Here is a 17,809-nt window from a genome sequence, read left to right as displayed (position 1 = left end):
GCACATTCAGAGAGACTGGTACAGTAGAGCACGGGCAAAGAGATCTATGAAGTAGTCTGAAAAGTTTAATACATTAGTTAAAATGCAGCAAAGTGCAAAATAAAACAAATACCAGTGATATAAAGCAATTATGTTGATTCCTCTTACAAGGCCTGCCTTATTCCCTCTGACAGAAATGGATTTCTCAAAACTGTTTGATTTTCTTCAGCCATCTGTGTTTCTTGGAGTCAAAATTTTCATAATTTCTAAAAAAAAAAAGTGCAGAATAAAATCACAAATATAGGTTAAGCATCCCTAATCCCAAAATCCAGATTTCAGAATGTTTCAAAATCTCATAAACTTTTTGAGTGCTAAGTGAGTGCCAAGTGGAAAATTCCATATCTGACCTCGTGACATGTTGCTGTCACAATTCAGACACACTAAAAATATTGTGTAAAATTGCCTTCAGGCTACATGTATAAAGTATATATGAAGCACTTAAATGAATTTCACACTTAAACTTGAATTCTATACCCAAGAGAACTCATTTTGTATATGCAAATATTCCAAAATCCAACAAAGAATAAATCCAAAACCCAAAAACTTCTGGTCCTAAGCATTTTAACCTGTACTTGAGTGTCCCTTCAAAAAAAGATAGTTGAGATGGATTACTGTGTATACTTTCAGTTTTTAAATATTTCCATTTAATTTACAAAGTAGGAAAATTTTACATATTTCTTTCCTCTTAACTAATCATTTGTTGTTCCTATTACCACTGGCTTTATCAAAATAAGAAAAAAAAACAGTAACTTTAAAATAAGTTGGATTTATATAGGAGCTACATATATTTTATTAAATGTATTTTGATATTGAGATGATTGCTCTTATAATATACATGATACTTTACCCTGTAGCTATTCAAAATTAAGTTCATCTTAAAGTACAATTTACATGAGTTTAACTTTTGTCATCAAAATAATCTATAGACTAAAAAGGAAATTATAAAAATGTGGGTTGTAGAAGTTCTCATTTTAGAAAACTTATGTGAAATATGGTATCATGAGTAGAGATTTTTAAGTTTTATTTCTTTTTAGGTAGTTACCTTTATTAGCAACAGTATTACTACATTTGAGCACACAGTGAAGCCATGTCTTCAGGCATGTTTGAATATTTAGATAAATGTTCATTTGAATTATGACAGGCTACAACTTAATTTTTCAAAACTAAAATCTATCAGACAGAAACTACTGTGAGTTTGCTTAAAATCACATTAATTCAGAATACATATGTGCTTACTACAAGTCAGTTCTTCCCCATGATGCATCTTTCTTATGATTTTAGATATGTGTCTGTATAGCTTATCTTTAAATGGACGATAACAAAAAGAATCTTCCTTATGTATAATGTAGTGATAAAAGCAAGTCCTTCAGATGATTAGGCCTATGAATTTTAGCTGCTTAAAGTATTTGAAAGAGTATCTGAGAATCTTCCCTTCAAAGTGTAGCCATTTAATCCTTTTTTAGACATTTGTTTTCTTATTACCAAAAATGGTATATATACATTAAAGGAAACTTGTAAACACCAGAAAAAAAATGAATTTTAAAATCATCAGTAGTCCCGCAAACTAAAATAATCACAGACAGTATTTTAATATATAACTTTTCTAACCTTTTTCTATGTGTAACTTAAAATATTTGCAGTTTTCAATTCTTTACCCTTCCTCCAACCTGGTTAGCTTTTTTAAAAAAATTCAGTTTGCAAATACACATATGTAGGTTTAAAAGTGAAATAGTTCCACAAGACTTATATTTAAAAAAAACAGTGTTATCTATCTTTCTCAATCCTTTTCTTACTCCTGTTTCTTAGAGGTAGCCACTTTGAACCTTTTTGTTTTTTTTAAATTCTTTCTTCATGTAATTGTAAATAATATTTCAAGTATTACGTGTTGATACCTACTGTGACTTACCCATCTCCAATTCTTTCCCTTATTCTATTCTCTCAAATTTATTATTAAAGTATTTTGTTTAACTCATGGATTATATTACTGAGATAATGTAAATAATATTCATAAATGAACCTTGTATATTTTGTACTATGATATATCATTTTCTTTTTTCATACAACATTGCTATTTTGGAAATTAATCATAGGCTCTTCTGGTTGGTTTGCTTAGTTTTCTAAATACTTATCTGTAATTCATCCCAAAATTTATCTGTAAAACTGTAAAGCAGTACATGCAAACACATGAAATCAAATCATCTTTCAGAGTGACTTTTCCCCTACTTCTGGAGGCATCCTTCTCGTAGTCCCCTCTTAGGCTGTCATTTTGGAACTTGCATGCTCCTGGGAATCCCTTTCTCTTTCCGTGGAATCCAGATCCTGATCTCCATGTTCTTTTCTTAATGGTTTATTCCCTTTCTTTTATGGGGCTTGTCTTCCAGTATCTTCCTGCTGATGGGACATAAAACTTGACCCCTTATATGGATAAAAAACATATTTATTATAACTATATAAGATGATAGGCCAGTAAGGAGTTGTTTATTAGCAATTAAAAATTTTTTAAGGCATTAATTAATTTTCTGTTAACTTCAGAGTTGCTAGTAGTATGATGCTACTTTGAAACCATTTGTTTTATGATTTTCTTGTTTTTAATTTTCTTTTTGTCTTTCTGAGAACTTTTAGGATCTTTTCATGCCTGTGGTTCTGAATTTTCAAAATAACTAAATGTGGGTCTTGGGGTGCATATGTGCCTGCTTGCCTTCTTCATTTCATTTGTTTATTGAGCTGCACATTAATTTGTATGCCTTTAATGAAGACACTCATTTCTTTAGTTCTTGGAAATTTGGAGTATTTCTTTGATAATATCTTCATTTTTTTTGAATATTACTTCTTTTTGGAATTCTTTTTTTCAAATGTTGAATCTCCTGTACCCATTATCCGCTTTTATTTTTGATTTTCCATTGTTTTACCTTTTAATTTTCTTTTGAAGAAGTGTCCTTATCTCTCATATTTCAACCTATCTATTGAGTTTTTTAATTTAAAAATTTTTGCTATTTTTTTTTGGTGGGGGGGAGTTACCAGGGATTGAACCCAGGGGTGCTTGACCACTGAGCCACATCCTCAGCCTTATTTTTTTATATTTTATTTAGAGCCAGGGTCTCACTGAGGTACTTAGCACCTCAATTTGCTGAGGCTGACTTTGAATTCTCAAACCTTCTATCTCAGCCTCCCAAGCTGCTGGGATTATAGGTGTGCGCCACTGCACTCTGCTTAATTTTTGCTGACTTTTAAGGTTCTGTTTTAAAATAATTCTCATGACCCTCCTATCATGTCTTTATTTTTATATCTTCTGTTTGATTTCGTTTCTCTGGAGGATGTTATAGTATTTAAGTATTATTTTTCCATTTCCTTGTGTTGTCTTCTGTTTCTTTTTTTTTCTTGTGTCGGAGACTTTCATCAAATATTTTATAATTCTTTACTGTCAATTCTGTTATTTAAAAGTCAAATACAAAACTGAAGATTGGAAGCTCTGTGTATATAGTTGGGTTTCTTAACTAATTCTCACTGCACAAAGTCAGTCAGGTGAGACCCTCAGATTGTCTGTCTCTGAGTCTGTCTTTGTGGTCTGGATAGTGACCTGGATATGTTCCTTCTACTATAGGCCTAGTTGCTGGCCCTCTTAGAAGAGCCAAAAAGTAGACTGTGTGTTTCTCTGGTTTTTTGTTTTGTTTTCTTTTGTTTTGTTTTGACAAGCATTTATCAACTTTACTGCATTACTGTTTCTACCCTATATCTACCATCAGAGCATCTCCTACTCAAACCTCCCCAGGCGTCTGCGACAGTAAATGTCTTGTTTCTTAATGGCTTTCTCCATACACATCCTGGTTTAGGTTTGTGTTTTCAGTGATTCCTGGTTCACAATGTCAGTTACCACTTAACCATTCACATTTATAGTTTCCCAGAATGTGTTACCATGGTCCTTCTGTGATCCTGTACTATGCTGCTTGTCCTGATGGAGTTATGCCTCTTTAAAACTTTCTTCACTGCCATTTTAGAGATTTCAGAAAGCAACAGTAGTGAACCTGTGTTCATTCCTTCATGATCAGTCGGAAATCTCTGTAATCCGAAATCAATGTGTACTTTGCTAGTGAGGACTTCTTTGCACACTGATCATAAGTAGATAACGTTGTGTTAAAGATTTTTAAGGAATCATTCCTTTGTAACCTTCGTAAAGAGTTCTTTATCATTTATTTTTGATACGTTAGTTTGCTATAGAGTATTTTTTAATCTCTTTCAAATGAGACTGTTTTTACTTTACCTTGAAGCAGCATATATCATAATGCCAAGCAAATAGGAACAGCTCAATAAATTATTGGTTAAATCATTTTTCTTGATAATTCATTTTTCTTTATAAATGTTTGTTTAGAACTTTTAAGAGCAGTCACGTATATTATCCATGCCTGTAATATAATTTGTATAACCTTTCCACCAAAATCGGATGCTTAGGTATTTTTAATACGAAATAAAATTCAGTGAACTCTTTCTGCGTTCATTTTCATAGGATAAACTTAATAAATTTGTTTTTGAAGCACTTAATATGTACAGATGCTCCCTGGTTTTTGATAAATTGAAAATGCTATAAGTGAGAAACGCATTTAAGACACAAAACCTGCCCCAAATTACACTTTGGCTGAGCTTACTTTAACTGTTTTCGGAAACACTTACTTTAGCCAATAGTTGGGCAAAATCGTTGATAATATTTTATAATAGTGTTAAATATTTCATGCAATTATTGACTAGTGAAAGTGAAAAACAATGGTTCTATGGGTATACTTTTGCACCCTTGTAAATTGAAGACTGTCCATATTGCCACCCTATTTTTAAGTTTTATACCAATTCATTATGCCACTGGTAATGTTTGATTGCTCATTTGTCATTCTTAATAACTATTAGCATTATTTTTATTTAAAATGCTCTTACAGCAAAAAATTCTGCAACCATTAGTCCAATTTGGTTTTAATATTAGTTGCATGTTATTTTTATTGTGGTAACTCTATGGTAACACATTATCTTAGTAGATGATTAATGGCTTAAGTTTATTCTTTTGTTATTGTGTTTCTTTTGTGATTGTACTTTACTTGAAAAAAAAACATTTTGGTATTCTGTGCTCCTTGGTGTTTCTTAGTATATTTTATAGTGTTGATTGGATAAAAGTCTGAAATTTTATAAATATTGTTTGGATGAAAAAAATTGTGGTAGGATCCTTATTTAAGAGTTCATTAAATAGATTAACTTCATTTGAATCTAGAGCAGATTAATGGCTTTAGAGGTAGGTAAGGAATGAATCTGTTGCTCTCTTGGGATCTGGTACTTTGGATCTAAGGGTCTTTTCTACATTTGTATGATCTTATTCTTAGGCTTTTATGAGGCATGCATTGAGATTTGGGAGTGAGGTCAGGAATGACTGTCCTGCCCCTTGGATCTGAACAGAGATTGGAGTTATTCAAGGTTGGTAATGACCACATTCTAAGTGGATTTTACCAGACTTGGTATGAACCTTTTTGTTCCTAATTGGATTTAGAAGTAAAGATGAAATGTAGATGATAAAAAAATATTGGAAGAATATACCAAACCACTGGGAGCAGTGCTTCATTTAAAGCACATAAGAATGATGAGCTGTCTTCAATTAAGAGTGTGTGTTTTATGTTTACCGTACCTATGCAGTTCATCACATTATAAATATCATTTATTTCCACAACTAACATGTAGGCATTTACTCTTATTTTATACTTGGCCAAGTTTCAACTGCTATTAAGCGATGAAACTTGGTAGCTCTCCAGCCTTTGCTTTATTTATTTTTTTCTTTTTTGGGGGGATGTATAGGGAAAGTAAAACAAGAGGCAATTAACCACTGAGCCACATCCCCAGCCCTTTTTATTTTTTTAGTTTGGTGCAGGGTCTTGCTAAGTTGCTCAGAGCTAAGATGCTGAAGCTGACCTCAAATTTGTGATCCTCTTGCCTTGGCCTCCCGCCTTCCAGGTGTGTGCCACCATACCCGCCTCCAGCATGTGCTTTTTTAACCCCTCTGTTAGACTGCCTGTCTTTAATGTTACTTCTAACTCAGGATCTTCATGATTGTAGTATATGACTTAAATGTTTACTTTTTTCTTGAAAGTCTTGGCAAAATGTATGGCTTTTTTTTTTTTTTTTTTTTTTTTTTTTTTTAGCATTTTTCTCATCACTGTGAGGCATTGGTTGACATTCTTATCATGAATATTAAGGTTTTGGAGTACATTTTCATAGTACCCCCTTATTCACAGGGAGTATGTTTTCGGACCCCCAGAGGATCACTGAAACCTTACATAGTATCAGCCCCTACGTATGAGTACTATGATGTTATGACAGTCAATCTGATGTCTGGTAAAACTACCAAGTGACAAACACATGGGTAACATATGTAATGTGAATAGATCAGACCAAGAGATGATTTGTATCACAGGTGGTTCGACCTGGGTGGTCAGTGTGAGTTTCTATCTTCTGGTTAAATATGGGTCAGCCATCATATCATTTCAGCAAGCAGGAAAAAGGAAAGGAAAGTCTTACTTTTTAAGGATATTTTCCAGAAATTGTACAAACGACCTTTTTTTGTTTTTTGGTTTTTTTCTTTTTTTTTCAGTGTTGGAAATTGAACCCAGGGTCTTATGCTTGTGAGGCAAGCACTCTACCAACTGAGCTATATCTCTAGCCCTGTAAAAACCATTTTACATTATATCCCATTGACCAGATCTTACACACATATTCACACTTGTTACAAGGAAGACTGAGAAATGTAGTATTTTACTCTGGGCAGCTTTGTGCCTCTCCAACATGGGGGTCCTTTTATTGACAGGAACGGGTAGGTATTAGTGTACAACTATCAGTCACTGCGCTACAGGACTTTAGATAACATGGATAAATTAGTTTTATAGCAATATGTTTTTTTTTCCAATTTTTCAATATTAAAATTTGTTATATAGTATACCATATAACCACTCTGTGAATTTTTTAAACATATTTTTATTAGTTGTTGATGAACCATTATTTATTTATTTATATGCGGTGCTGAGAATCAAATTCAGTGCCTCACACATGCAAGTGCTCTACCACTAAGCCACAATCCCAGCCCACTCTGTGAATTTTTAATAGATATATTTGTCCCGTGATACAGTATCTGTGCCTTTCTGTATACTACATGTTAGCAATAGGAAGTCTGTAATAAGATAGTGATTAAAGAGTGCCACATCAAGCTGTGGAGGTTCAGATCCTTCCAGTGCTACTCCAGTTGGCTATCACCTTGGGCAAATTACTTAACCTTTTGTGACACAGTGTCTTCATATTAAAATAGGAAGAAAATAGTAGCAAACCCATGGAATTGTTGTCAGGATTAAATGGTTGTATAGAACTTAGAAAAAAGCTCCTGTAACAGTAAATTCTCAAGTGTTACCAGATCATGTAGGACCTTAGTGAAAGTAGTGATAATAACATCCTAAGTAAAACAAAACTGTAAAAGTTAACTTGTAAAGATATATTAATATTTTCACGATGGTAAAGTGATTGGATAATTTAAAAATGAGTCTAAATTTGTTTATTTCATTTTGGAGTATTTTATTAGTTACATTGAGAGGTTTTTCTGTGTGGGGAGCTCTAACATATATACAAATATACACTCATTTGCAAATAGGTAGTTTTCTTTTAAAATTTTCTGCCCTTGGTATACTTTTTAAGTCTATTCAATGCCAAGGTGTCAAAAGACTATGAGCAATGTAACTATCTTGTTACCTTTCTCTTGAGATAAGTAAAGTGAACAATGAACCTGTTAGAAAATAATTATGTAGCGAATGAAAAGATGTCTGTCTTTCAAAATGGAACCAGGTCTCAGGAAAGCCCTGTGTTTGCTTTATTTTTCCAGGAAGTCTTGCCTTAATTCCTGGATTTGGTTAAATGCGTCTTTGTGTTTTGTTTTGTTTTGTTTTGTTTTGTTTTGTAACATACTGTACTCTTTGAGCACCTGGCAAATTTTATTGAAGTTATATATCTGTGTCTGTCTCTTTTACCACATCATAAGAGACTATGTCTTATTCATTTTTGTATCCTCCACATCCTACACACTGTCGGCACAAAACACTTAATTAACTTGTTATACTGAATAGCAAAACAGGTTGCCACTTTTGTAGGAGCTTTTTTATTTTAAAACTCAAGTCAGAAATAAGAGTAATTTTTTCATGGCCTTAAATTATTCTCTAAATTTGGCCATGTGCAGGAAGATGTTTAGAAATATATTTCCAAAATAAGCTGTGATACTTCAGAAAAATGTGCAATGTTGTTGAAATCCAATTTAGGAAAACTGTTTCCTAGCTCTTTCTATTTTGTATCTCCTGTAAAAATTCTCACTCCATATTAAAGGCACATGCCTGTAATCCTAGTGTTTTTCGAGAGGCTGAGACAGGAATCAAGAGTTCAAAGACAGCCTCAGTAGAAGAGAAATGCAACTCAATGAGACCCTGTCTCTAAATAAAATACAAAATAGGGCTGGGGATGTGGTTCAGTGGGTGAGTGCCCCTGAATTCAATCCTTGGTGTACACACACACACACACACACACACACACAAAAAAAAAAAAAAAAAAAAAACCCAAGTATCAGTACAATAAAATTAATTATGTTTTTAGAGGATGACAACCTTATTTAGTTCATTTAGTTAACTAATATCTTGTAGCATGAAACTCAGGAGTAATTAAAGAGATGGGAAAGTGTCCTAGTAAATAAAGAGATGGGAAAGTGTCCTTTTAAGGAACAATAACACATTTTGCTTAACTGTGCTGAGTCTGAAATTAAAATGAGCCATAGTTAAATTAGAACTCAGATGCAAGAGTGTGTGTGTGTGTGTGTGTGTGTGTGTGTATTAGGTAGACTGTCAGCCATGAGCAGGTGAGTAGGGATAGGACATCAGATATATCCATCAAGGAGAGTCTGTAAGTAACAGCACTGGTGATAACAGAACATAATTAAAGCTGACAAGTGTCTGGAAAATGGGCACTGGTATGTCAAACATTCCCCCAGCCATAGTAAATAACCTCTTGAGGGAACTATTGTTTCAAGACTGTGTCACAACTATCTCTTGTGACTTGTGACCAGATCCTCACAACTCTCCCCTCATGTCCATGTCTAAACAACCCTCACTAAGAAAATTTGCTGAGGGCTATACAAAGAGTAACAACCACTTAAGGGAATATGAGAAACTAAGGCAAAAACAAAGCACCCTAAATCCTTTACAAAACCCTGACTCTTTATAAGATCTTCAAGATTCTCTCCTGAGAAGGTACTATGTGCTTATCTTGCTTTCTCTAATAAACTCCCGCTTGTTGCTCTGTGTGACCAGAACCTTAGTGCAGGATCCCAAGAGCTGTTTGGTCACTGTGGACCCCTACAGGTCTCCTCTGCAACATAATCTTTCATATATGTATGTAGACATTAATGCCAAAATTGGATGATATGCTACTCCTGCTTGCATTCATAGATGGTCAAATTAACTTCATAATTAGAACAAAAGCCAGCAATCTCTGTCTTGTTTGGGATGTTTGGATACACTGAAGCCTCCGTGTAGTACCTGCAGAGGTGGTAAGGTGGATGCAGTTTGTCTCTACTCTGCTTCTGTCACATTCAGATATATATTAGTCATCCTTCTGGTGGCAATGAATTAAATGCTATTATCCTATCTTTTTTAAACAGATAGTGCTAAAAGTGGCTAGAATACAATCCTAGACATTTAATTTTTAACCATTTTCTGAAGAGATTTATCAGATTCTAGTCTGCTCTATCAGATTCAGACTTTAGAGAAAAGTACTGTATTTTATTTTATTTTATTTTATTTATTTATTTATTTATTTTTTGGTACCAGGGATTGAACCCAGGGCCGCTTACTACTGAGCCACATCCCAGTTCTTTTTAAAATATTTAAAGACAGGGTCTTGCTAAGTTGCTTAGAGCCTCACTAAGCTGCTGAATCTGGCTTTGAACTCAGATCCTCCTGCCTCAGCCTCCCAAGCTACTGGGATTACAGGGTGTGCCACCATGCCCAGAAAAAGTACTATATTTTAATAGGCTGAAAATAATGATCATCCTTATTGTTGGTATATTTAGTCAAGCAAGTCTTACGCTCTTATAAAAACACTGTCTACACCACAGTATATTTTGTGCATAGCATTTATTTTTGTAGCATTATGTAGTATTCTTTTCCCTTCTGTAAACAAAATTCTTGAATGAGGAATGACTCAAAGGAAATACTTTGCTGCCATGCTCACAAACTGTAACATTTTTATTTTTAAATCATTTGAAAAACCTAAACAAAGCTACATTTCCAATAACATTTGTAATAATAAAATTGATGTTTTTATTATGCTTTATTTAAATATCATAAAACCACATTGAATTAAATAGCAAGTTGTGATGAATTTTTTTCTTATTTTTTATGTTAACATTTTAGTCATTTTTGATATAGAAATAAAAATTCCTTCATTTTTTATTTTTTGTATGAGAGATCTATAGAGAAAATTACAAACAACTTTGAAAAAAATAAATTCACATCCCATATTAAGTTCACAACTAGGACTTCTACATTGTTTTTACATTTTAGGAAACACATTTGAATGTCATTGTTTTCAAATCACATTGTGATCTTACAATCTAGGAACTAAGGCTAACTTTTTCAATTTCCAAAGATAATTTAGTTAATATACTTTGAGTTAAAGATTAACTTTTTGATTTTTTATGAAATATACTGTGCTCAATATTATTTCCTCCTTACCACCACCATCTGCTTTTTTTTTTTTTTTTGGCTTTTGAAATAGCTCTATAATATTCAAAATACTTTTTTCCTCTTTTTAAAGGTCGTTTGAGCTATCCACATCCAGGAACTGACAATCTTTTGATGTTAAATGGTAAGTTTTATAATAAAGTTTTATTTCTAATTGGTTATATAAGTAAAGATAAATACATGTTTCTCTGAAACTTCTCCATACACATAATTTAATCGTTTTATAAGTGTGAAAATAAAGCTATAACTGGGCACAGTGGTGCATACTTGTAATCCCAGCTACTCAGGAGGTTTAAGCAGTAGGAATTTTAGACCTCATCATTTTGAGACCAGACTAGGCAACATAGCAATGACCCTGTATCAAAAACAATAAACTACAACAAATAAAATTATAGATATTCCTATACAGAAAGAATTAGAAATCTGAATATACTTCAGGCTGTAGTAGTCATCGAAGTATATTTGTGACAGTGTGATTTAATTTAGTGGTCACAGACATTGGGGCAGTCCTATTTGAACTGGTTTAGACTGACTTTTCTGTTTATGACTTTTGGTAAGTAACTCGGACCTTCGTTTCCCCAACTGTAAAATGGAAACACAGTCTCCAGGATTACTACGAGAATTAAATAAGATCAAGTTCATGAAGTATATAGAACTTTCTCTTAGTGTAAATACTTACATTTATGTTGAATATACTGGTGATTCTGTAAATTTAAAAATTAATGCCAAATTAATTGATTCTAACTAGAAAGTTTACTTAGTGAAGTTCAGTTGGGATAAGAATAAGCTTTGAGCTTTATTCTTTCTGTTTAACAAATATTAATGTATTAACAGAGTCACAGAACTTAGCACAGCCATGATTGTAGGAGTATGGACTGAAAATTTAAATATCCTTCACACTAGATGAGTGAAGAAAGGAAAAGTTATGAAAGAAATAGAAACTCCAGTTACTTTTTAAAAAATAACATTGGAAGGACTTGGCTCTTATATTTCAACTCAAGTTTTGTTGAAATAAGGTGGCAGTAAAGTCCAGGAACAAAGACTGAAATGAGGCCAATGTAGTGGTAGGCCATGTGAACTAATATTAAGTAAAGACAACAGTAGTAACAGAAAAATAAAGTTCACGCTATCCAGGAGACTGTCAGAATAGTTAGGATTTTGGAATGAGAGAAAAAAATTGAAGAAGAGTGTTAAGAGATCTGATTGGGTTGACCTGTTCAACATTTAAGTTGTATATTGACTGGTTTCTTTCTCTTGTATGCACTGGTTTTCTGACAAAAAAGGTTCTTTCTAGAAATTCCATTTCTGTGTTCAGCTTTTTTTCTACTTGGCAGCTGGCTTCTGATTCTAAATCTGTGACTAAAAAGGATACTGCTGTAACTGAGTTTACAAAACTGAAAATAGCTTATTTTTATTATTCCCTTTGCTTGATTTATAAAATAAGGATAAGTTTAGGTAACAATAAATTGTATATATCAATCTACCTTCCTTAAACACTCTGGTAAATAAAGATTGCTCACATTTACTTTAACTTGTGATAAAGCAATTCTGTTTAAAATAAAAGTTTGAATTTGCATATATTTCACGTATTCTGTTAAAAGTCCATTTGAAAGAGAAGTACTTTATTAGATAATTCGTTAGATTATTCACAGACATTCTTAGATTGTTGAATGAAATACAGTGAGCTAGGATGATCACAATAAAATATGCTAATTTTGTGAGTGGAGAGCTTCATAGGCATATTGTTTTTGCAACTTGCTTTTCTGTCGCACTAAACTTTTTTAAACTAATTGATGATTTTGTTGTCAAAAGCCCTTGAGAAGAGTTTCATCACATATAAAACATGAGAATATTCCATTTCAAGCAACAATTATGTCTTTTTACAAACAAATCCACTTTTTTAAAATTATGTAAGCATTCTTGTAGTCTACCATTTAGAACTGCAATACATATTCAGTACAGGAAGTCATCCTAGAAATTCTGGAACCTTTTTGGCAAGAGACTAAGGGCAATGAAACTAGGACATCAAGATGTATATAGGTCAGGAAGAGACAATTTGATCCAAAGGGGAAAAAATTTCTTTTACTTATTTTGGATCACTGGTAAAGAGGTGAAGCAAGAATCACATAATTGGGTATGTTTGTGGGATAGAGAAGTATTGAATAGTAATTATTTAAATTTTAGTGGACATCAAGGTTATTGAAGAGAGAACTAGCAAACTAGGGCACTAACAGCTACTTTTAACTGCAGGAAATTCAGCTGTATTAGCATATTGTCTCTCTGGAAATATGAAATGTAAATCTTATTAGTCCAAGGTTCTGCTTAAACTAAATATTTATTAAATATCATTGACCAATTAAAGAAAGTGCGTCACCACGTACGGAGGATGACTTTTTAAATTATTAAAAGCTTTTAAAAACAAAGTATGGCATAGTTTTAACTTATTTTGGGCAATTGATTAAATAGGTTGTATCCTTTACCATACAAGCATAGTTAATATTGTTGACTTTCAAAAAACCAATATTTAGTAATACATTTTGTCTGAACATTTTTGTAGTGATTTAGCAGTAGCTCATAGTGGTTGATATCACAGACTCTGAAACCAGTTTGCTTTTTCTAACTGTGTAACCTTGAACAGTTTACTTTTACTTTACTTTGACTTAGTTTCTGCATATCTAAAATGGAAATAGCATGCTGCCTGTCTCAGAGGGACTGTTTAGAAGAGCGAATGGAGTGAATTCCCTCATTTAAAGCATTTATAACAGTTCCTGAAAGTAAATGTTAGCTGGAAGTAGTGAGTGATGTAGAACAGTGAGAAACAATGGTTTTGCAAGAGTGAAAATTGTGTTCTTTGAATAGATTAAATTACTGAGTATGTCTACTTTGGAGAACATAAAATTAAGAGAAGATACATCGATACTTTGAACTATTTGAAGGATATCATATATAAGTACAAAACTTGTTTTATGTTATTCCAAAAAGCCAACTGGAACCATTTGAAGAAGATATATAGGGGCAACATTTGGACCAAAATAGTATAGTACCCTAGCTTCTTGAGATATGCAAGATCAATTTCCATAATGCACAGATTAAAATAAATTCATAAGTATTGTAATTAAATAGCATACCTTACTAGTGAATTAATAATTCTGGTTAAACCTTTTATTTTATTTATTTTTTTGATACTGAGGGTTGAACCCAGAGTACTTAATCACTGTGCCACGTCCCCTACCGTGTTAGTTTTTCTTAGAAACCAGGGTCTCACTCTTTTGCTTAGGGCCTCACTAAGTTACTGAGGTTGGCCTTGAGCTTGTGATCCTCCTGCTTCAGCCTCCTGAGTCATTGGGATTACAGGTGTGCACCACTGTGCCCAGCTTACTGCTAAACTTTTAAATAGTCCATTAAGTAATTCTCAGGCAATGGTTAAAAGTCATGACCTTGATCACATTAGCAAAAACTATTAATTGCCTCTGGCATATTCTTAACTCTGAGATTTGGTTCATTCAGATATGTTTTCCACCTGTATATCATGAAAATACCTAGATTTTAAAATTTTGAACAATGAAAAATATGCAACAGAACATTAGTAGAAGAATAAGTACAAACATCATTAATAAATAAAACTGCAAAGTGGCTCCTACTTCTGAGTAGACTGTTCCTCAAATTGAGTTGAAATCAAGATGAATTGACTTAGAGACTGCCACCATTGAATAATTAAAATATTATAGAAGAGTCCTCATTTACCATTCAGCACTTTAGGGAAATCCCATATATAAGAATATATAGATAGTCTAGAAACCTGAGGTTAAATACTGTCTAAAGTTAGAATGACAGCCTAAATGTTTATATTTCTGAGTATATAAATCTTACACTTACATATTATCAGTAGTAAAATAATAAACACCCAAATCCCTGTTTTCCACAGTAACAAGGAATTCAAGATGGTGTACTATTCAAGTATTTATTTCCATTTGGATTGCATTGTACTTTCCCCACCTCTCCCAAGTAAAATTATGTACTTTTTATTTGCACCTTAACAAGCACAGCAAAAGAAAGGGGATTGGATGGTATCAGCAAGCTAGTTTGAAATTTAAATTTACATTTATTACCCAGGTACTGCCATATATGTGATCAAAAGTTTGTTGTACTTTTTGGGAGGAAAGAAATTATACATAACTTCTACTTAAGAAAATTTACTCATAAATTAAGCTGCATTTCTAAAGGCAGATGCTCTACATACACTACATTAAGTCATGAAAATGGGAATCTTGGGTAGCCATTCTTTGTCATTCTGGTGGGAATGAATGGAGTGGATGACAGCAGATTTCTTTTGGATCTTGAAAAGGATTATTATAATTTGGGGGTGGTTATATTTCTCTTCCTGGTTTTTTCAAGTTGAAGAAATAAAAATTAGTTTCTCACTGAGAGAGTTTTCACCTCTGTTTCCAGCTAATTTTATGTCTTTCATATTCCTTCTTCCAGCTGAAGTAATTCAGGTGCCACAGCTTTAGATGAGAGTCAGTATTAAAGGCACCAAGTCCCTAAACAGAATGTTAAAATCATTCTATTTCTTTTTTATAGCTGTGGGTAAAAACCTGAATAACATTACTGAGAACCAAGGATGAAATTGTAAAGTCACTTCTTATAGGCGAGGTCCTCTAGTTTTTTTCAGAGCCTTCTTATTATCTTTAAATGCATAAAGAAGTACACATCAATAATATATTTTGACATGCGTGATATATGTGTAGATTAAATGTACATATATGTGTATCAAATAGCCAGTCCTCATTTTTTGTGTGAGGTTACTTTTTATAAATACTTTATGAAATATATATTCATGAATTTCGATGTTATAAACATAATTTTTATGCAACAAAATTCTTTCCTTCCTAAGTCATATTCTGAATTAAAGGAGCAGACAGACCATTTAAAGAAAGCTTTTTCTAAAAAATAATGTCACTTATAACTTTATTTTCTTACTGGGGGTTTCTGATAATTCTGATTTGGTATTATACTGGAACATACCTCCATAAATCATGTAGAAACATTGGTAGTATAAACACATTATTTAAGGATGATGGTGGCAAATTGGTTATTTCCATAACAGGCAATAGGAAATGTTTCACATGGTTTAGCTTTACATGTGTAATCAGTTTTACTTCTGAGAGTAATCTGAAAAAAAAAAAAAATGCAGTGGCTTTTTACAGGATTCTAAAATTCCTCAGGTATGAGCTACTTGGAGAAATTTTATAAATAATTATGTTCAAGCCTAGGAATGTGATGAAACTTAAGATGCTGTGAATATTTATACGTATTTTCACAATTTTGGTATTAAGTACCTCAGCTAAGAACATACTATTTAAGAACATAAACTGGTTATGATGTCGTTAATTTTTTCAGTAGGTAAAGATTTTTGTGCTACATTATGGCTTCAGCATAATTCATCATTTGACTTGAAATTTAATCAAAATAGTTTTATTTGCTTTTAAAATCGTTGACCCTCTTCAGCTATGAATGAAATTTTCTAAAGCAAATTCATACTGGATTAACATCATTAGGCTTTACCCCAGGGATAAGCAAGAAACCCAGCTCTTGAGACATGCTGTGAAGGGTTTGGGACCTGTTGACTATTTCCAAGCTTGATGTGCCTACTAAGACTTGAGAGAATTCACTCAATCAGCCTACTGTTCTGGATAGCTCTATTAAAATTATTTTTATGAATCTGATATTGTGTAGTTGATCTCCCATTGCTGTGAAATGTTATTTTTAAGGCCTCTAAAAATCTTTGAAGACCTAGAAAACAAAATTCTAAATGCTACGTGCACTTTCACTCACACCCTAAACTAATATGTAGAACAGGTGAGCTATGAAATAAATCTTCCAGGCTTTGAGGAGCTTAAGGACAGGCTAAGCATGAAATAAATTATAGAGTTTAATAAAGACACTGTAATGAGAGATGAAAATTGCTAGTTTATTTAAGAGGTTTTGATATGAACCCTATGTTATTTACTTTTTCTTGCAAATGTAAATGACCAAGGGTTGATAAGTTTGTTTTTCCGTTTTTTTTTATTATTGAAGAATTAAGGTAATAGTCTCACCTATAGTCATACTTCCTTTAAAGACTTAGTATAAAATTGAAAATACATTTTGTAAAATTTCTATAAGGGACTGTATTTAATGAAGTCAAATGTTTTCTTTTGATCTTTTGGGGGGGTTGAAACATCTGACATTTTTTACTGCATATTTTGATTTGAGATTTATTCAATATTGAATTTTTTCCAGACCCAAAAGAGTCTTTGAACATGAATTAAGACATTAATTTTTAATAGTCATTTTTTCGGTTTATTGCTTTGATTTTATACATTTATTCTATGGTAAAAATACTCATTGTGTACTCAGATTTGAGAAGATGAGTTATTTAAAATCACGTTGGAGATTTTATCACACTGGTTAGTTCTTAAGAAGAAATTTTAGTATTTTTTTCTCTACAGGAATCGTGTATACAGCTAGTATCAAGTTGAAATGCCTCTCTTTGATTATATTAATAATGATTTGTATCTGAATCTTTCCCAGAGGTAGATGCATAAATACTTAGTTGAAAAATGTCGTGAAATATATCAAAAGACTAGAAAGTGTTATTAGCTATAGTACATCATTAACCATTTCTCTAACCAAGCAAGTGTGAACACAGATTTTTATATTCTAGCTAAGCTGTACAGGCCTCATAGTATCAGCTTAGTAAGTAGTATATCTTCTTGGTCAACTATTTCTTGCTGTAATGTAGATTAGATCTAAATAGCAGTTTGTTGGATATCACATACCTTACCACTCTTTATAAAAAATAGGAAATAAGAATTCAAGTTGTTTCCATTCATTGAGAAAATTATTTGGGATACTGTTTAACTATAAATTGTTGTATATTCCTATCATGATCAGATGAATTAAATATTTCTGATTTTTAAATGTGAATTAGGATAAAT

General features: G+C 32.5%; 1 protein-coding gene across 5 annotated transcripts in view; it reads left to right on the top strand.

The window, feature by feature from the left end:
* The window catches only part of CPEB2 (cytoplasmic polyadenylation element binding protein 2), a 63,450-nt gene that overhangs the window by 18,543 nt on the left and 27,098 nt on the right, over positions 1-17,809 (top strand). For all 5 annotated transcript variants that reach the window (XM_079153620.1, XM_079153619.1, XM_079153618.1 and 2 more), the window contains one exon: positions 10,903-10,953. In XM_079153620.1, coding sequence (XP_079009746.1) covers positions 10,903-10,953 — 51 coding nt within the window. The remainder of the gene's footprint in view (positions 1-10,902; positions 10,954-17,809) is intronic.

This window comes from Sciurus vulgaris (assembly GCF_902686455.1).
Source record: "Sciurus vulgaris genome assembly, chromosome: 9".
NCBI lineage: Eukaryota > Metazoa > Chordata > Mammalia > Rodentia > Sciuridae > Sciurus > Sciurus vulgaris.
This window is presented reverse-complemented; position numbering and strand designations above follow the sequence as displayed.